At 39.4% G+C, this 21,042-nt stretch overlaps 1 protein-coding gene across 1 annotated transcript; it reads right to left on the minus strand.

The window, feature by feature from the left end:
• Window positions 1-261: 261 nt before the first annotated feature.
• LOC107760564 (protein DAMAGED DNA-BINDING 2-like) lies at window positions 262-7,969 on the minus strand. The gene is made up of 11 exons (XM_075222865.1): window positions 7,515-7,969; window positions 7,335-7,425; window positions 6,942-7,069; window positions 6,178-6,300; window positions 5,978-6,066; window positions 5,735-5,855; window positions 5,083-5,174; window positions 3,564-3,693; window positions 3,148-3,396; window positions 2,837-3,033; window positions 262-901 (listed from the first exon to the last, which is right to left on the minus strand). Exons 1-11 carry the CDS (start codon window positions 7,731-7,733, stop codon window positions 676-678), a joined length of 1,665 nt encoding a protein of 554 aa, XP_075078966.1. The 5' UTR covers window positions 7,734-7,969; the 3' UTR covers window positions 262-675.
• Between the last annotated feature and the right edge of the window lie 13,073 nt (window positions 7,970-21,042).

Below are 21,042 nucleotides of genomic sequence, written 5' to 3' on the forward strand. Positions count from 1 at the left end.
TAGGGTGATAGTGATAATTTTCAAAAGATAAACCGAACATTTATGAGTTGACCGTTATCATTGTCGTTTTGGTTGTCGTTAGGAGAACTTCCTATTATCTAACATTGCCATCTCGGAAACTTTTTTTAATTTTTTATTTATGCTTCATGAAAGTTAGCTTGTGCCTTCAAATAAAGCCTCGAGCAATGGAACCTCAAGATTATTATTTTGTTAGACTATTATGGGAGTTATATTGGTTTTTCTTGTTTATTCTTTCCGATATTTTTTGTATACATACGCATGAAATTTTTATTTCCTTCTATGTCGATTACATTTAAAAATGTATTGTTTCTATATTTTTTATATGATCGCGCAAAGCGCGGACAAATTCACTAGCTACATATACGCAAAGGAACCCCAAAAAAGGCCATTTCCAATTCCGACGGATCACATTTGCAGTACTACTTACAGACACTAAATCACCAACCACACACTCTAAACTAATCAAAAACATTAGCTGTTTCGAGGAGCATAGACGGGAATTATACAAACCAAAAGGGGACATGCACAGCAAGATACTGCGTCGTACTCCAACACTACAGCACAGTTAAGACACATTCCTCCCAAATATGAAGCGGGGTTTTCTTGACAGAAATGCACTTAATCGTTGGCAGAGTTGTCATTCGGTTGCAAAAGTTAACGGCTTTTCCGTGAACTATATGAAGACGATTTTAATGGAAGTTTCTTCTGCTTGAGGCCCTTATTCTTGCCTCTAAATATATCATTGTCAGAATCATCATCACTGTTATGATCATGCTTCTTGGTATGTTTCTTACTGGCCTCCCCACATAATAAAATTCTCTTTTCTTCTCTAGGTTGTGCAATGTTAGACAGCTTCTTAGGCCTCCAAATGAAAAGAGATCTGAAATACAAAAATAATCAATAGTACATATTAAATGCTTACTAGAATGAGAAACCGACAGAGGTATATATCACAAGGCAGGCCAAACACACAATCCCTCATATTCCCTTACAAATAGCTAGTGAAATCTAATCCAAATCAAAGTAAACTATGAAAACCGCAGTTAGATTGTTGAAGGGGCTCCTTTTCAAATAACTGACAATGGGATGTCTATTGACAATAGAGCATGCAACTCTGGAAGGATCAATGTGATTGATGGGAAAAGTAATTGTTAGAAACCTTAAATTACGATGTTGGGTGCAAAGTATAATAACAAGATGTGAGAATCTGAAAAGATAATCGGCAACAAATCAACCTTGAATCATGTTCTGCATTAACATGCTTCAAACAGTAGGAAGATTTCAATCAGAGAAAGGGTCAATTTATTGTTGTTTAATTGAGAACAGTCATAATATAATTCTATGTAAGCAAAGTGACATCCTAGAGAAGAGATGCTTGGACGCAAAAGGTGTGTCGGTTCCCTACATTACGGCGATTAAGGACATGTACGATGGGGCTAAGACTCGAGTAAGGACAGTAGGAAGCGACTCTGAGCATTTTCCGGTTGTTATGGGGTTACACCAAGGCTCTGCGCTCAGCCCGTTCTTATTCGCCCTGGTGATGGACGCATTAACACACCATATTCAAGGGGAGGTGCCATGGTGCATGTTATTCGCCGACGACATAGTTCTGATTGATGAGTCGTGAGCCGGTGTTAACGAGAGGCTGGAGGTTTGGAGACAGACTCTTGAGTCTAAGGGTTTCAAGCTGAGCAGGACGAAGACAGAATACCTGGAGTGTAAGTTCAGCGCTGAGACAGGGGAAGTGGGCGTGGATGTGAGGCTTGACTCACAGGTCATCCCAAGTAGAGGCGGCTTCAAGTACCTTGGGTCGGTTATCCGGGGGGGGGGGGGAGATCGACGAGGATGTCACACACCGTATTCGGGTAGGATGGATGAAGTGGAGGTTAGCATTTGGAGTTCTGTGTGACAAGAGAGTGCCACCGATACTCAAAGGTAAGCTCTATAAAGCGGTGGTTAGATCGGCCATGATGTACGGGGCTGAATGTTGGCCTGTTAAGAACTCACATATCCAGAAGATGAAAGTGGCAAAAATAAGGATGTTGAGGTAGATGTGCGGGCATACTAGGATGGATAAGATTAGAAATGATGATATTCGGAAGAAGGTGCGCGTGGCTCCCATTGATGACAAGATGCGGGAAGCGAAGCTCAGATGGCTCGGGCATGTATAGAGTAGAATCCCAGATGCTCCGGTAAGGAGGTGTGAGCGGCTGATTGTGGAGGGAATGAGAAGAGGTAAAGTGCGGCCTAAGAAGTATTGGGGAGAGGTGATCAGGCAGGACATGGTGAGGCTTCAGATATCCGAGGACATGGCACTTGATAGTAAGATGTGAAGGTCGAGTATTAAGGTTGTAGGTTAGGAGGTAGTTGAGTCTTGCCTTACTTCGTACCGTTGTTAGACTAGTCTGGTAGGGTTTTTGTCTAAGATAGCTAGTGGCAATATCGCGTCTTATTATTTCGCTTTTCAGTGCCGGACCTATTTACTAGCTATCGCTTTTGCTTTGCATTTTTCTTCTGGATCACATGATATTCCTATTTTTCTTTTGATTTTTGTGGTGATACCGATATTGTCTCCTTTTGTCTTTTTGTCCTCTTGAGCCGAGGGTCTTTCTGAAACAGCCTCTCTACCCTTTGGGGTAGGGGTAAGGTCTGCATACACACTACCCTCCCCACACCCCACTAGTGGGATTTCACTGGGTCGTTGTTGTTGTTGTAAGCAAAGTGGCATCCATATGCCACAAACAACCAAAACAGTACGTTCACTACTTGTCGGTTATCACCGCATAAGACACATAAATATGATCATTGTTCAAACCTTGAACTACCAGATGCCAGAATATCTTCACGTGGATGTAGCTTGTTCACCGGACTAATAGTTGTTATGTTTGGGTCCATGACCTCGGCAACCAACTGCCCAGTACTGATGTTGATAAAGTCAATGGGATGCAAAGCAGCTCCATCATAATTTTCACTAATGTATCGCCCGATGACAACAAGAGACTCTGATGAGTCCTGCACAAAGTAATATTCATTGATATAGACCTGCTCCACTTTTTCTACTTTGAAATCAATCAGGAATTAAATGGTGAATTCTGCAATTATCAAATTAGTTCTGCACATGCTTACCTTTGGATCCCATTCTGCTCGGAATGCTGTAAGATATCGGTTAAAATCGTGACTGTGAACAATTTCTCGGCTTGGATAATCAAGGTTGCCAAAGATTGAATCCCACACACGGATCCGATTATCCAGCGAAGTAGTAAGTATTTTGCTGCCACTTTGTGGAGAAAAATATGCAGAACTAACAACACGTTTATGTTCAAGATTATAAAGAGAAGACCCAGCTTCCAAGTGGCGCATATCCCATATTCGAGCCTGTGGCAACAAAATATTTCACTTGATAAAAAGTATCACCACTGATTTAACGCATATAAAGAAGGAAAAGAGGTATTTTCTGCAACAAGCTCTTATGCTATTTACACGACTCAAAAATGAAAATCAAGTGCCAGATCATATAGACTGATCAAGTAAATGGAACTTACAAAGTGATCATTCCCACAGCTCAGAAATAGATCTGGTTGAAGAGGATTGCAGTTTAGACCAACAACTTTAGTTCCTTTCTTGTGAATCAAAGTAGGTTTGCTTATTATGTTATTGCTCCGCATATCAGCCCTGTACATGTGCACCAAATAAAAACAAATGCAACCAAATACAAAACCATAATGGGATCAAACACATAAAAAGATGGTGTAGGTAGTGGAATACAGTCAACAGCAAAGTCTGTTCTTGCTTTGACAAGCAATGTTGTAGGAAATGGAACAGAAGTTCCATCAATTAGAATCTTTCTTCGAAGCTACCAACTCTCCTCAAACATTTCTACTTTCAATCCTCTAGGCTGAAATTTTACTTAGTCTTCCAGTAAATGTTTTCAAAGTTCAATTGCAAACAATATGCAACTGAAAGATAACAAATTACTTTTGCCAAAGGGCTTGGAATTAAAAGATGAACCACACTGTGCAGATATTCCATGTAAAGGATTCAACACTCAATAGAAGTCTATACATACGAATTTAGCTTAAAACTTGACGTGTCTTATAGCAACCATTTATCTGTAGTTGTTGGTCATTTTAAATACTACTTAATTATTCTATAATATTCACATGAAGTCATGAACTGAAAGGACATGACTCTTGATAGGATGGCCGAGGATTAGGGTATAAGGTTAATAGGTAGTCGAGTATCTCCCTTTGTCTTCCTCAGTTCGTAGCATTAGTGTTAGTTTGTTATCCATTTATTCTTAGATTGCTATTACTACCGTTTATTTGCTACCTTGGTTTCGGTCCTCTTTTTATCTTATTGTTGTTTATACTTGTTGCCACTGCTTTTTATCTTTTCTTTAGCCGAGGGTCTTTCGGAAATAGCCTCTCTGCCTTCCAGGGTAGGGGTAAGGCTGCGTACATCTCACTCTCCCTAGACCCCACTTGTGGAATTCATTGGATTTTTTGTTGTTGTTGTTGTTGTTGTCACATGAACTGAAAATAACTCAGTTCAGAAAGCAACATTCAGCAAAAAAGAAGTGCGGCATTATCATCTTTACCCCATAAGAAAACCTTATCTTTTATCCAGTTCCCATTCATCCCCAGAACCCCCCACCCTCCCACCCCCACCCCACCCCCCCAAAAAAAATCCTTTCCGCCTCAAATATAGTAAAAGAAAAAGGATTAACATAATTTTTAAGGCTACAGCCCAAATGATAATCAGACTGCACAAAAGTCTGCTTGAATTACTGTGACAGCTAACCTAATGAAAATATCTTTTCAAAGGACAAGTAAACAATCCTTAATAATTTCCAGCTGCCCAGAAAATCAGGTTAAAATTTTCTGTTACGGATATATGAGACATACATTAACCTAATGCACATGACAAAGTATCATCAAACCAGTCATTTTGAGAGATACGAAAAGAGAATTTCATATCTACAAAACTTTTTAGGGAAAGAAATTCTAATCTTCAATACTTGCATAAACATTGACCTCCCCAATAAGTTCAAAAGACACTTACATGTACAGATATCCAAAATTATCAGCAACAAGGACAACACTTTTATCTGAGTTAACATCCAACCCATAAAGCATCCTCCAACGGCTTGGTCCCTACAGAAAAATCATCTGTAACTTAAACTCCAATAGAACCATATAACCACTTCATGATAACCTACTTGTTGGCGTCATGTATTTCAGTCTCCTTTTCTTTGCTATCCCCAACTGAAAGCAATAGTTTCAGTGATGTAATTAGCGAGAACCTAGAATCTCATCAATAGCATTTTTAGAAACACAATCGGTGCATCAAGATGTCGTTTACCTTGACCCACAGTCAGGGAACACACTTAATCTCATGTATTCATCGATTCAAAGTATTCAGCTAAACTACAGGCGAAAACTCAAGCTGATTAAAACAACAAGCCTAACTGGAAACCAAAGAGGAAGACCGAACTTGAGAGTAAAAATGAATCAAATTTGTAAATGTGATAGGTTTTCTGTGTATCAGCAAGGCTGAAATTTCCCGAAATGATTTGTGTCCTTGCAGCTGAAAAGTATCTACACTCCCTAAAAGGGGACACGGTAGTTCAAAAATGTGCCATAGGCTCGTCCAAGCACAATATCAGAAATAACAGATAATCAATTCACACAACAGCTTCTATTTGGAAAATCACCTCCCACCCATTTGGATTAAGGTTCATTAGTGACAAGGAAATCCCAGTCTCCAGGTCAGTGCAACTTATTGTCCCATCTGATGAAGCAGCATAAATTGAACCACCATTTGTCGGGTTGAACCTACACGAGTTAAAATAACTCATTTATTGATTGAGGACATAGTAATGCAGGTGAAATCTATAAGTAGCTGCAAACATTAAAGACTATCAAAAGATGCAACAACAAGAGAGATAAATACTCACTTCATGTTGTTAAGTATACAATTGTGTATGTTCCCATATATTGTCTTTTCATGTACTTTACCAAAATCCCAGATACCAAGTTGCCCTTTCTGTAAAATAAATTAATATTGCATTACCCTCCAGAAATTTATGTGATCCTTGCAACAGTGACCTCAATTCACAGTCACACTTTACAGCTATATCGCAGAAAGAACCCGCACCTTATCACCAGATAAAAGAATATTGTTGTTTGTAGGATGAAACTCCAAGCAAGTGACTCGCCTACTGTGGTACCTGATAACTGCACAGTGGACTTGATCTGGGATCACATAAGCTGGCTTGATCTATTAAAGAAACCAAATCAGCAAAATATGAAGCAGCTTTACTGAAGATACAGATTTTGGACATCTACTACTTGAAGAGAAAATGTTGCACATTAGTAAACAAGAATTTGATTCTTTAAGCTTACAAGGTATAACCATAGACCAAGGTAGAAAATAAATTTCGTGTATGAAAAATAATAACCATGAACACATTGCAAAATAGGAAGTCTAAAGTTAAAAGTTTCTAAATATAGAAAGGTGTATATTTTTTTGGAACAGACTAAAAAGGAAAGAATGCAACAAAAAACGGCACAGAAGGAGTATAAATGAATAGAACCATGTTCCAAATGAGACAAAAGTACATCACCGGCAACTAGAATATCAATCTAGTATCTGTAAGATAAGTATATAACCCAAAACAGAAACAGAAACCTTCTAGTCAAACTGTAAAGCTTTCTCACAAACTACTATTATCCATGATTCTCTGAATAATGCCAATAAAGTATGAACATTCATGTCTAATGACAAACAACAATACCTCTAACGTTAATTATATACTACAGGAGATTAGTTTTGAGACACAACATCCAAGATGGAATTATATGTCAGGATAGCATCTCCAATAACTATGGAAATCTTTTGCACAGTAAGAGAAAGCTTACGGGAGGAAGCCGTGGTTGAAGCTGGCGTTGGAAAACAAATTCCAAAGAAGTAGTCGTGTTCTTGCGTGGCGCTGGGACTATTCCATATTCTGTAGCTACTCGGTGAGGGCAAGTCATTGTGGTGTGCCCTTCAACCCCCACCAAAAAAAAAAAAAAAATAAACAAAACAAAATTTAAGATGTTCGTGTAAAGTATAAAAAGAATCATCAAACAGACAACTATTATATTCAGGAGATATGCAAAGGAATAAATTAGAAAAAATATATTAACATAAGACGAGCAGAAACAGTGATAATATTTTACCAGAACTAACTAGAAAAAGTTACAAAGAGAAAAATACAAGCTACCTAAATACTTGTACACAGAGTCTTAACTAAAAGCTTCAGAAATTACCAGGCATTTTGCAGAGAAAACATGGTTTCATTGGGCAATCAATGTAAGTGGCACCCCTAAACCCTGCTTCATGACCTGTTTTCTTGCAAACCTGGAAAAAAAAAAAGATGAAAATCCCACTATTCCGCACCCCGAAAGAGCATAAATCTGAAAAAGAAGAAAAGGGGGTGGGGTATATACTTTGCAAACTTTCTTGAGAGTAATAGTGATGGGTGTTTTCCCTTTCTTTTTCGACTCCGACGCCTCTTCTTCTATTGTCTCTTCAGGTACAACCACATTAGCTTCTTCTTCTTCTTCTTCTTCTTCAACAGCCTCATCCTCCGACGAGCTTTCCTCGGACTCGGTGTCTCTTTCGATCACCACTTTCGGAAACGAACTTCTTCTGGTTTGTGGAGGCATTTTGGACACAGTTACACTTAGGAGTAGAGATACTGATTTGAATTTGGGGGGCCAGAAAATAGGAATAGAAAGCCAGCGGTTAACCACACCGACTTGTCAAAGGAGGAAATTCGAAGAATTTCAATTACCTAGGTCAGTTGAGGAGTTTTCTGTCTTTTTCCCGACGTTAGTGTTTCTCTTTATTGGCGGGAGGCTACGTCGTCTGCTTTTAGCCGTTAAGGATATCGTTGTACCCCGGAAAAAAAAAAAAAAGATGGATCCGTATTTTATCTGCAGTGAATGATCATTTTTAAATTTGAATATAGCTTAGGGGTATAATTTCTTAACGTACTCCTGTTCATTCCGCTAGTAACAACTAGGGTTCGCAAAATGATTAAAAGAAAAATAATTAACTATTCATATTATCCACTAAAAATAGGTTGGATAATGAACTTTTTAAAAATGAATTAAATATGGATAAAAATCATATTATCCTTTCAAAAATGGATAATCAATAGGTGACCAATGGATAACTAATGACTCTAACTTTTAAATTTGTAAAGCCTCAAATTGGGGGTTCCTCAAGTTAGAGAGACTAAGAATTCTTCCAAAAGTGATCATATGCAAGAAGTCATGGATAATATTGTTACCCATATTATCCACCGGTAAACCCTTTTTTATCTGTATTAAATATGGGTCGGTTCGAATAATTTATTCATTTTTATTACCCATTTTCGACCCGAAGCATATTCGACTCGCTCGTTTGCCACTCCTAGTAACAACTAATTTGCGAGTCCTAATAAAACTCTTAGGGGTCGTTTGGTTGGAATAAGGCTTATGCCGGTATAAGTTATGTTGGGATAAGTTATATAAGGATTAGTTATGCTGGAATTATTGTTTATTCATTGTTTGGTATGTTGTATTAAGCATGACAATTGTATAATTTATAAGAAGAATGTATAAGTTATACTGGTGCTAATTACCATACTATCTATAAGGTATAAGTTATCTCGGTGTTAAAATTAACACTGGGGTAACTTATACCTGGTTTGCTAACCAAATAAAGTATTAAGGTGGTTTTAAATTTTTATACCACCCTTATACCTTCTTATACCTCATACCAAACGACCCCTTACAGTACTTTATATTGTCACATCTCCTGTTTTGAACAAGTCCTTATTATTTAACTGATGACTAGTCTTATGATACGCGTATATTCTATATTAGTGAAAATAATTAATTTTATATTAATATAAATAATATTTAAAAGATGTATTATGTTATAAAATTTAAAATTCGTAAAAACTAATACTAATTATTAATCATATTTAGTGTTGGGTCTACTTTAATAGTTCTTTCTCTAGTTTGTTCTAGTAATTGTTTTATTGCAAAAAAAATTATAAATGTAGTATTTAATTAAAATGTGAAAAGGTCTTACAATTGCATTATCTTGTCACCACCTCAAAATCACTAACCAGTCGTGATGACGCCTAATCCACTAGCTAGACAAGCCAAACATAATGATAACAAAATATAATTACTGAATTTAACAAAAAGAATACAAGTCTACGGCCGATTAACATAAATAACAGTGTGGCTACAAAACATCTCCCCTATAACTGGTAAATACTGAGTCATGAGCTCTAAAAAGGAAATACAAGCTTGAAAAGCGAAATAGCAATACTGTCTAAAATAAAGACAACAATATTGTCACACCTCCTTTTTGCGCGACCGCCCCGAAGGATAAATGCGCGAGGGGAGTTTTTCCAATTTAAGTGACAATATTCGAAATGGGATTATTTATTTAATTCAGAGTCGCCACTTGGGAAAGGTTTGGCTTTTGGTGTCCCAAGTCACCGGTTTATCTTGAATCCCAAATCGAGGAAATTTTCGACTTTTCCAAATGAAGTCTGCGAACCAGAAATTCTAAGTAAGGAATTCTGTTGACCCGAGGGAAGGTGTTAGGCACCCTCGAATCCCGTGGTTCTAGCACGGTCGCTTAAATTGTTATAATGGCTAAATATCTGATTTAAATACATGTTATGACTTACGTGCTTTTATTAAGTTTAAACCGCTTTTATCATTATCACTTATTTTTATAGAATTGCAACGTCGTGAAAATGCATCTCGAACCACGTCACAATCAATGCGCCCGTGATCATCAACACATTTTGACTTCGTTGAGATTTGGATTTGGGTCACATCAATGTGCACCCGAATTTAAGAATATGATTTAATTAAGTCGTGCCTAAAGAGTCTAACGCGTTATTATTTTTTGAGAAGGCCATGAGATTCACTAAACGGCCTAGCCTGAATTCTAAATATTATGATTAGTTGTTGAGGGCCCCGCAATTTGCATTTTTTATTTAGCGAGGCTCGTCTCATTATTTTAGAAGATGATATCCTAAAGTGACTACATTTCTATTATTTTGTTTCCAGAAATAGAAGAAAGAAAGATGTATGCTAATCGAAGTATATGCTTTGGCCTAAACCGGACTCCTATCAATTTCAGATTAATTACTTATAAAGTGAAAAGACGTCATACCTTACGAAAATGCTTTGGTTGAACAAAGAAATTACATATGAGATTGATGAAATGCAATACTTAATCCGACAACATCCTTAAGTCGAATCTAAATCAAATTGCTTAAACAGGATTAATAGAGTTCCTTATTAAAAGATGTTACTGATGATGTTCAAAACTAGTCCTATAAATTGCCTAAAGAAATCGAAACTGGATGATTCAAAACTGTATTATATTTGGCTAGATTTAACAGCCATTTGCCCCTACCTATTCCAAACATGCTAAAAGAATGAGTTTAAGTTTAACAATTGTATAAATAGTGTCACATTCCATGGATCGTATTTACATCCTGTATGCTAACTAAACGAATCAAATACCGCAGTTTCAGATTAACATAAACTTTACTTAAGTACAAACTTACCAATGTATTCTCTATTAGCTATAAACTAAAATTTACACAACTTAACAACATTTATGAAGAGGCAGTCAGTAAATAACAGGTGATTGTAACTCCTTCAAATCTTTCTATTCATGCTTTTCAATGTTACAATCAGCTACACCAATGTGAGACTCGAGATGTGTACCTGGAAATACTGAAAATGCAAAGGAGAAGAGGAAGAAGACAGGGAAATCAGCAGCAGCAAGAAACAGAATTAGCAGTAGCAGCAGGACACAGAATAGCAGCAGCAACAGGAAACAGAATAGCAGCAGCAACAACTCACGAAACAATTGGAGTGGGATCAAGACCCCAACTAGACCAAGTTCCCGAGTAAAACAACAACAACCAAGCAGACTCAGTTGGGATTTGAGAGGAATCAGTGTTGCACAAACAGGTCAAGATTTAGTGAAATCAAAACAGCAAATCAAAAAATGTAATTTCTAATTCTGCCTGTCTGTGTTATCAAAGAGAATTCTTTTCCAGTTTTCTGTCTTTCAAAACTTAGTTCTCAAAAATGTCCAGTTCCACTCTCTCTTTTTCCTCTTATGTCTGTATCCCCCCTCTTATAAGCCTCCCATCACCCCTTTAACAGCCTGTTTTACACAAATCAGAACATCCTCCCATGTGCTCTCCTATTTTCAGATTCCACTTACTATTTAAATAAGAACAAACTCCCATGATATTCCCTGGCAGACTTTCCTTTTAAGTGAGGTTTAATATTTCTAAACTAAAGCAGGATGTGGGCAGCATGGTATAATCTGACAACATATGCTGTCAAACTATTTTAAATGTAATAAAGGCCTTTATGCCCATGTTGTGCACAAGTGCACATGTTGTGCACAAGTGCACATGCCCTCCAATTCTGACTGCAACTAAACAAAACCAATCTTTTTATATTTCTGATTCAGATTAACAACTATAAGTAGCTAAATTCACTTCCTAACTGATTCAGACAATGCTCAACAGAAGCAGATCGATTTGTTTATTGTTCAAACATCTGAAACTAATTGACGACACATGTCGACTCGACTATATTAGTTATAACACATACAATCGAAACCAAAATCAGACATTTAACAGTATAGGACACATGATTCGAATTGTATTGACTAAGCAGAATTGTACCCGAGGAATCAGTTAATCAGTTCAAATTTGAAATTCAACTAATTGCACAACAAATACATACATACACATTATCAGAACAAGTAGAAGAAGAAACTCAATCAAACAACAAAGGTTCAGGCAAGGTGGACAGGACACAGTCGATAAAACTCAAAACACAGATTAAAACAAAACATGAACAGACCTTTTAAACGAACATGGACTAACAGAAATAAGAAAAGAAAAGCAAAACTCACCTTAAATCTCGAAAAATCAAAAGCCTTAACTTGGATTCGGACAGACCTTTCTTAAGGCTGAACGGACTTTAATCGAAGTGTTTCGATTAGTCTGAACGGACTCAAAACATAGATGAGAAACACTTCGATTAAGGTCCATTAGACCTTAATCTTTTGGTTTAAACGAGATACGGACCAGTGACAAGGAACCCTAAGGTTTCAAAGATTAGATCTGGGATTCATGCTTCCCTGGTCAGATTCGGACCAAACCAAGCATGGTTTGGTCACGAGGGGGGTCCGGGGACTGCCTGGTATGAATTTAGGGCAGATCGGGGTAGATCGAGTTTTGACTCGAATCTTCAAATGAAGATTCGAGAAGGTGGGATGGGATTCGAGGTGTGTGGTTGGTGGATTTGGGTTCAGGACGGTGAGGAGCATCTATGGTGTTAAGGGTAGGGTCACCGGCGTCCATGCCGCCGGCTTTCATGGCGAAGGTATGCAGGGGCGGCTAGGGTTTGGAGGGTTGGGGTCTGGTGAAGACGACCTAAGGCAGGGGGGTTTGGATTAGGGCGCGGGGTGAAGGGGGAAGGGTTTTAATACGGGGTGGATGGCTTGATCTCAACCGTTAGATCAATCTAGATCTACGGTCTGGATCTGAGGGCTTAAGTGGAACGGTGTCGTTTGGCTTAGTAGGGGTCGAGGTTGGTTCGGGTGGAACGGGTCGGGTTCATTAGTGGGTTATGGGGTGTGAGATCTTGGCCATTGATCAATCTGAGATCAACGGCCCAGATCATACTGGATTAAACGGTGTTGTTTGGATGGCTAGGGGTAGGCAGGTCACGGACCGGGCAAGCCTGGTTTTTGGGCTGAGTTTGTTTGGGCCAATTTGTTTAAAATTGGCCCAAGTCCGAAAAAGATTTTTTTTTATTATTATTTTATTTTCTTCTTTATTTTAAAAACAAAACCTAAGTAAATCAAATTAAAATTAAATAAACACTTAATACAATTATTTGTACACACATTAAAATATTTTAAAACAGGTAAAATCAAACTAAACAAAATCACGGACAAAGATGTCTATTTATGATTTTCTATTTAACAACCGGATTACGGTTCAAATTATGCATGACACATACATTTTTTTTGTATTTTGTTTTAATAAAAATAAAATCGGCAAAAATCATAAATAATTAACAAAGTGCCATGTAAAAATCCAAAAATTGTACAGCAGGACCAATTGTTATTATTTTTTATTTCTTTTGGAGCGATTGTCGCGCGAAACAAAAATCACGTGCTCACAGCTGCCCCTCTTTGTTCGGAAACACGAAGAGTTTTCGTGCAAAGATAAAGTGAGCGTGTATGAGTGATTTTTGCCTATGGACTACTCCGTGTGAAGCATGTTTTTGAAAGATCTGACCGAATCTTGCTTCAAAGATTTCCTACATATCCTGGGCTAAACAGGAATCAGGTCAATGTAGTTCGGGAAGCTTTGGTAGCTGGGACTACCATGGGATTGCAATGCTTGTTGTTACTGCTGTTGCTGTTGTCACTGCTGCGTCACTGACCGCCTTATTACAACCAAAGGAAAATTGGAACTGAACTAACTACTTATATGCATGTCAACTGCGAGTTACAAGATTCCTATCTATGATTCTTTTGCGACTTGATCTTGGGTCTTAGCTGATTGTGCTTGGAGACTTTGATCCGAATCTTGATGCTTGCGAGTTGCGGCGACTTGTTCAATCTTTGGGATACTGAGTGAAACGCGACTGGCAGAGTTCAGGACCTTAGTCAAATGTTGGAGTAGATCCGCCTTCCATTTACTCTGATATTCTCGGGACATCTTCTTTTTGTCTTTTCTTCTTCTTTGATTCTGAGTTGAGACTCATCTCGTGGGTCATTTCGAATCGTGTGGCTCGAGGTTAGACCTGCGGGAGAAAACAAACAAACGAACGAAATTTTCTGCCCCAGTTTTACTAGAAAAATTTCGTGAATTATTCGCTAGGAAGTTCATAAAATTGATGAAGGAAGATAAAAATGCTCAGTTCAGGGTTGGAGCCCTAATACCGACTAGCTGGGGAGAAGTTCAGTTTTAGAGTTGAAACTCTAATACTGGCCAACTGGGGAAAAGTTCAGCTTAGGGTTTAAAACCCTAATGCTGACTAAAGGAAAATTTCAGTTTAGGGTTTAAAACCCTAACGCTGATTACAGGAAACAGTTCAGTATAGGGTTTAAAACCCTAATGCTGGCTGAAGGAAAAAACTCAGTTTAGGGTTTAAAACCCTAATGCTGGCTGAATGAAAGGAGTTCAGTTTAGGGTTTAAAACCCTAATGCTGACTAAAGAAAAATTCAGTTTAGGGTTTAAAACCCTAATGCTAACTGCATGGAAAAGCTCAGTTTAGGGTTTAAAACCCTAATGCTGGCTGAAAGGAAAAAGTTCAGTTTAGGGTTAAACCCTAATGCTGACTAAAGGAAAAAGTTCAGTTTAGGGTTTTAAAACCCTAAATGCTAATTGCATGGAAAAGCTCAGTTTAGGGTTTAAAACCCTAATGCTGGCTGAATGGAAAAAGTTCAGTTTAGGGTTTAAAACCCTAATGCTGACTAAATGGAAAAACTCAGTTTAGGGTTTAAAACCCTAATGCTGATTGCATGGAAAAGCTCGGTTTAGGGTTTAAAACCCTAATGCTGGTTGAAAGGAAAGAGTTCAGTTTAGGGTTTAAAACCCTAATGCTGACTAAAGGGAAAAATTGAGTTTAGGGTTTAAAACCCTAATGCTGATTGCATGGAAAAGCTCAGTTTAGGGTTTAAAACCCTAATGCTGGCTGAATGGAAAAAGTTCAGTTTAGGGTTTAAAACCCTAATGCTGACTAAATGGAAAAACTCAGTTTAGGGTTTAAAACCCTAATGCTGATTGTATGGAAAAGCTCAGTTTAGGGTTTAAAACCCTAATGCTGGCTGAATGGAAAAAGTTCAGTTTAGGGTTTAAAACCCTAATGCTGACTAAATGGAAAAACTCAGTTTAGGGTTTAAAACCCTAATGCTGACTGCATGGAAAAGCTCAGTTTAGGGTTTAAAACCCTAATGCTGGCTGAAAGGAAAGAGTTCAGTTTAGGGTTTAAAACCCTAATGCTGACTAAAGGGAAAAATTCAGTTTAGGGTTTAAAACCCTAATGCTGATTGCATGGAAAAGCTCGGTTTAGGGTTTAAAACCCTAATGCTGGCTGAAAGGAAAGAGTTCAGTTTAGGGTTTAAAACCCTAATGCTGACTAAAGGGAAAAATTCAGTTTAGGGTTTAAAACCCTAATGATGACTAAAGGGAAAAATTCAGTTTAGGGTTTAAAACCCTAATGCTGATTGCATGGAAAAGCTCAGTTTAGGGTTTAAAACCCTAATGCTGGCTGAAAGGAAAGAGTTCAGTTTAGGGTTTAAAACCCTAATGCTGACTAAAGGGAAAAATTCAGTTTAGGGTTTAAAACCCTAATGCTGATTGCATGGAAAAGCTCAGTTTAGGGTTTAAAACCCTAATGCTGGCTGAATGAAAAAAGTTCAGTTTAGGGTTTAAAACCCTAATGCTGACTAAAAGAAAATTCAGTTTAGGGTTTAAAACTCTAATGCTGATTGCATGGAGAGCTCAGTTTAGGGTTTAAAACCCTAATGCTGGCTGAATGAAAAAGTTCAGTTTAGGGTTTAAAACCCTAATACTGACTAAAAGAAAAATTCAGTTCTGGGTTTAAAACCCTAATGCTGATGGCTGGGGGCAAAATTCGAGAACAACAACTGACCTCTTTTCTTTTTTTGAATTTTCTTGTTTTAGTAGAAGATAAAAGGGAGTTTCGTGGAAACTTACCTTTCGAGTGAATTCCTTATTGCCGAAATGTTTCTTGTACCCATGTACCTTCTTCTTTGGGTGACACCTGCTTCTTGCACGGTTGTCTTGGATTAAACCTGTTTCAACTTTTCAGACAAAGAACATTTGTTAGTTCGGAAATGACGGTCGGTTTGGTGACCTTGATCGTTCCCGGTTGCTTTGTTGCGTCTTCATTTCTGTTGCAAAGTCCCGCCATTGATTTGATTCATATGTCGGAACCTTTTAGACTGCTCAGGCTTGTATTTCCAGATTCCATGATGATTCGCCTCACAAGGCTCTTTTTCTTTTCTCTCTTTTTTTTTTTGTCCCGTTTTGCTTGGAGGTTCTCAACGGGGGTTTTATTGGAGGTATACGGTGGGGATTTGTACAAAAGGAAGCTCTGAGGGGGAATATTTACAAAGTGGATTCTTTGTGCGGATTTTGTACAATGGGGCATGCTGGGTATTTGTTTCAAAGCGGGCTTCCTAGGATTTGTTGGGGTAAGATCTTTGGGGAATTTTTACAAAGGGACTCGCTGGGGATGTGCTGGGGAGATTCCATTTTTTTTTGGGAGACTCTGTGGGAGATTGTACAAGGAGAGACTCTGTGGGGATTTGTACAGAGGGAGACTCTGCGGGGATTCGTCTGAAGGCGGACTTGCTGGGGGAGATTTCTCTCTTTCCTCTTTACTTTAAACACCATCAAACATTATGATTCATCAGGCTTGGGCAATCGTACCAACGAAATGAGGCGTTTTCCTTCATGAAACGGAATTTCGTGCAACCAAACCTGCCACCTGTCCTTTCCGGTACATCTAGAACTTGGGCTTAAACATAAAAGAGATTCGAAGAAAAACAAAGAAAAGATAAAACGAATTTCAGAAAAGGAGTGCCCACTTCGGGACGAGAAAGACTTATCTGAGGAAGATAATGCTAGCTTTAAGGACATGACATGCTCTTTGGACTGGACGCCTGACCTTCCATAGACTTGCGTTTCCCTGAACCAGAACGGATCTGTGATTCCAAACCGGTGGAGCTTTGCCGAGACCTCCTTGGGGTGGAGTCATTCTTTTCGGCCAACAACGCCCTTTGCGGGTTTTCGCCGGCTGACCTCTCTCATTTCTCTTCCTGTCATCGCTTGATAGCACTCTTTGTGAGTTTTTACTAAACAAGCTCTCTCATTTTGGTTTCTCTACTCCCGTCGCCTCGTGGTGCCCGAAGGTTTTCACCGACGAGACTCTCTCATTTTATCTCTCTCAATTCAGAGTGTGCCGGTCTCCATTTGTGACGCTTATTGGTTCCCCGCCATCTTTGGTAATTGATTTGAAGGCTTGTGCTTGGTAAAGAGAGGTAGATGATACTAACTTCCCAACTGTTCAACGTTCCCCAGTTTCAATTTCAGGGCGGATGGGATTTCATTGTTGGTGTGACTGAACCTCAGGGAGAGGCTGCCTACGTATCCTTTCGGAATCAAGTCAAACGTAGTTCAGGCCTCTATCAATGTTTTGTTTTGTTTTCTTTTTTTTTTTTGTAAGCGGCTCAAAGGTTTGTAGAGAGAATTGGGTAGTGTTTGGGGAGTAGTGGGGAATAAAACCTTCATCATTTCAAATGCGTCAAGACTAATGAAGTATAATTCAGACGTAGTATCTCTTGACTGCATCCGCATTTACTGCTGTGTCGGGGTCATTTCCTTCGATATCACCTAAATACAATGCTCCTCTCGGCAATATCTTCCTTATGATGTATGGGCCTTTCCAATTTGGAGCAAACTTCCCTTTTGCTTCCTCATGATGCGGCAGAATACGCCTCAGTACCAGCTGACCTATTTCGAAATTCCTGGGTCGGACTTTCTTGTTGTAAGCACGGGCCATTCTTCGTTGGTATAACTGTCCGTGACAAACTGCGGCCATTCGCTTTTCATCAATCAAAGTCAATTGCTCTAACCGAGTCTTGACCCACTCGCTGTCTTCGATTTCTGCTTCGACAATGGTTTGAAGCGAAGGAATTTCTACCTCTGCCGGTATTACAGCCTCGGTCCCATAAACCAAAAGATAAGGAGTCGCTCCTACTGACGTGCGTACTGTAGTACGATATCCCAACAACGCAAATGGTAACTGCTCATGCCACTGTCGGGAACCTTGGATTGTTTTTCTCAAAATCTTCTTGATGTTTTTGTTCGCCGCTTCCACAGCACCATTGGCTTTCGGCCGATAAGGAGTAGAATTCCTATGCGTTATCTTGAATTGCTCGCATATATCTCCCATCAAGTGACTGTTCAAATTTGCTGCGTTATCTGTAATGATAGTAGCAGGAATACCGAAACGACAGATAAGATTTGAGTGTACAAAGTCCACTACAGCTTTTTTAGTGACCGACTTGAGAGTGACAACTTCTACCCATTTTGTGAAGTAATCGATGGCAACCAGTATAAACCTGTGTCCATTCGAAGCCTTTGGTTCGATTGGTCCAATGACGTCCATGCCCCAGGCGACAAATGGCCAAGGTGCAGACATGGGATGCAGCTCCGTGGGAGGTGCATGAATCAAATCACCGTGCACCTGACACTGATGACACTTCCGAACGAAGCTAAAGCAATCCTTTTCCATGGTCATCCAGTAATAACCTGCTCGAAGGATTTTCTTCGCTAAGACATACCCGTTAATGTGAGGTCCGCACACACCTGCGTGTACTTCGTGCATGATCTTTCTCGCTTCCTCGATATCGACACATCTTAGGAGATTGAGGTCCGGGATCCTCTTATATAACAATTCACCGCTCAGAAAGAAACCACTTGCATGTCGCCTAATGGTCCTCTTTTGATCTCCAGTAGCGTGCTCGGGGTATTCTTGTGTCTTCAGGAACCTCTTGATGTCATGGTACCAAGGCTGCGTATTTGATCCCGCCTCGATTACATTGCAGTAACCGTGTCTTTCCTTGATTTGGTTTTCCAAAGGATCGACGTGGGCGTTGCCCGGGTATGGTAGCATTGAAGACAAAGAAGCAAGTGCATCTGCCAGTTCATTGTGACACATCGGGATATACCTGAACTCTATTGATGTAAAGCGCTTGCTGAGGTCCTCCACATGTTGTCGGTAAAGGATAAGTTTGACATCCCGAGTTTCCCATTTGCCTTGGGCTTGCCGAATAATCATGTCAGAATCTCCCATAATCAGTAAGTCTTCGACATCCTGATCGGTTGCCATTTGCATGCCCATGATGCAGGCTTCATATTCAGCTGTATTGTTTGTGCAAAAGAAACGAAGTCTAGCTGTGGCGGGATAATGCTGACCAGAAGGCGAGATCAAAATTGCCCCAATCCCTACACCCTTGGCGTTCACGGCTCCATCAAAGAACATCTTCCAAACATGAGCTTCCTCCGAGACCACTTCTACGGTGTTTACTTCTTCATCTGGAAAGTAGGTATCCAATGGCTGGTATTCCTTATCGACCGGATTTTCGGCCAAATGATTTGCTAGTGCCTGGGCTTTCATTGTCGTGCGAGTGACATAGACTCTGTCGAATTCCGTAAGCAAGATTTGCCATTTAGCCAGTCTCCCGGTAGGCATTGGTTTCTGAAATATATACTTCAAAGGATCCAACCTGCTTATGAGGAATGTAGTGTGGGCTTGGAGATAATATCTCAGCTTTTGAGCAACCCATGTGAGAGCGCAGCATGTCCTTTCCAGCAGAGTGTATTTGGCCTCGTAGCCGGTGAATTTCTTGCTCAAGTAGTAGATTTCTTGCTCCTTCTTTCCGGTTATGTCGTGTTGCCCGAGGACGCAACCGAAAGAGTTCTCCAGGACTGTTAGATACAAGAAAAGTGGCCTCCCTGGTTCTGGAGGGACCAAGACTGGGGGATTCGAAAGGTATTCTTTGACTTTATCAAAGGCTTCTTGACACTCAGTTGTCCATTTAATCGCCGCATCTTTCCTTAACAGCTTGAATATGGGCTCACACGTGCTTGTCAGCTGGGCAATAAACCGACTGATGTAGTTCAACCTGCCCAAAAGACTCATCACGTCTTTCTTTGTTCTTGGGGGAGGCAGATCTCTGATGGATTTTATCTTAGTTGGATCTAGCTCGATACCTCTCCTACTTACGATGAAGCCCAAAAGTTTGCCCGACGGAACTCCAAAAGCGCATTTGACTGGGTTTAGCTTCAAGTCATACTTCCTTAATCTCTCGAAGAATTTCCTCAAGTCTTGGATGTGATTATCCTGTGTCCTGGACTTGACTATCACATCGTCCACGTATACCTCTATTTCCTGATGCATCATGTCATGAAAAATGGCAGTCATGGCCCTCATGTAAGTAGCCCCAGCATTCTTCAACCCAAATGGCATGACCCGATAATAGTAGGTGCCCCAAGGCGTGGTGAAAGCAGTTTTCTCAGCATCTTCTTCATCCATCAGTACCTGATGATACCCGGCGTAACAATCCACGAAAGACTGTATCTCGTGTTTGGCGCAATTATCGACGAGGATGTGGATGTTGGGAAGTGGGAAATTATCTTTGGGACTTGCTCTATTCAAATCTCGGTAATCTACACATACCCGAGTCTTCCCGTCCTTTTTCGGTACCGGAACCACATTCGCCAACCATGTTGTATATTGGACTACCCGAATCACTCCCGTTTTCAGTTGTTTAGTGATCTCCTCTTTAATCTTGTCGCTGACCTCAGTTTTGAACTTTCGTTGCTTTTGTTGAACTGGAGGACAATCAGGATGAATCGGCAATTTATGAACCACTAGATCAACACCTAGTCCCAGCATGTCATCATATGACCAAACAAACACGTCTTTAAATTCAAAAAGAAGTTGAATTATCGCCTCTCGCGTTTTCTTGTCCGTGTGAATGCTTATTTTGGTCTCCCGGATTTCTTCAGGAGTTCCTAAATTAACCGGTTCGGTGTCATTCAGATTTGGCTTAGGTTTATTCTCAAAATATTCCAACTCTCGGTTTATTTCCCTAAAAGCTTCTTCCGCATCATATTCTGGTTCTGGGTTCATTAATTCGCAGCTAAATAGCTCATTGTGATCTGGGCGTGAAGTCCGCAAGCATGTCATATTTAAATCCGCATTATTATAACTGAAAAGAAAGATAAAAGGAAAAATAACAAAAATCAGAACAAAAGAAAGAATGGGAAAGCAATGATGAATTTTTTTTTTATTTTCTTTGGAAAG

This window comes from Nicotiana tabacum, chromosome 10, assembly GCF_000715075.1.
Source record: "Nicotiana tabacum cultivar K326 chromosome 10, ASM71507v2, whole genome shotgun sequence".
Lineage (NCBI taxonomy): Eukaryota > Viridiplantae > Streptophyta > Magnoliopsida > Solanales > Solanaceae > Nicotiana > Nicotiana tabacum.

Bases quoted from the DNA above. Each gene is read 5' to 3' on its own strand.
- LOC107760564 (XM_075222865.1), bottom strand. From the start codon at position 7,733: ATGCCTCCACAAACCAGAAGAAGTTCGTTTCCGAAAGTGGTGATCGAA. The intron at 6,301-6,941 runs GTAAGCTTTCTC...TTTCTTTAATAG, and splicing joins TTCAACCACGGCTTCCTCCC to ATCAAGCCAGCTTATGTGAT. The intron at 3,694-5,082 runs GTAAGTGTCTTT...GCACATGTACAG, and splicing joins AATTTTGGATATCTGTACAT to GGCTGATATGCGGAGCAATA.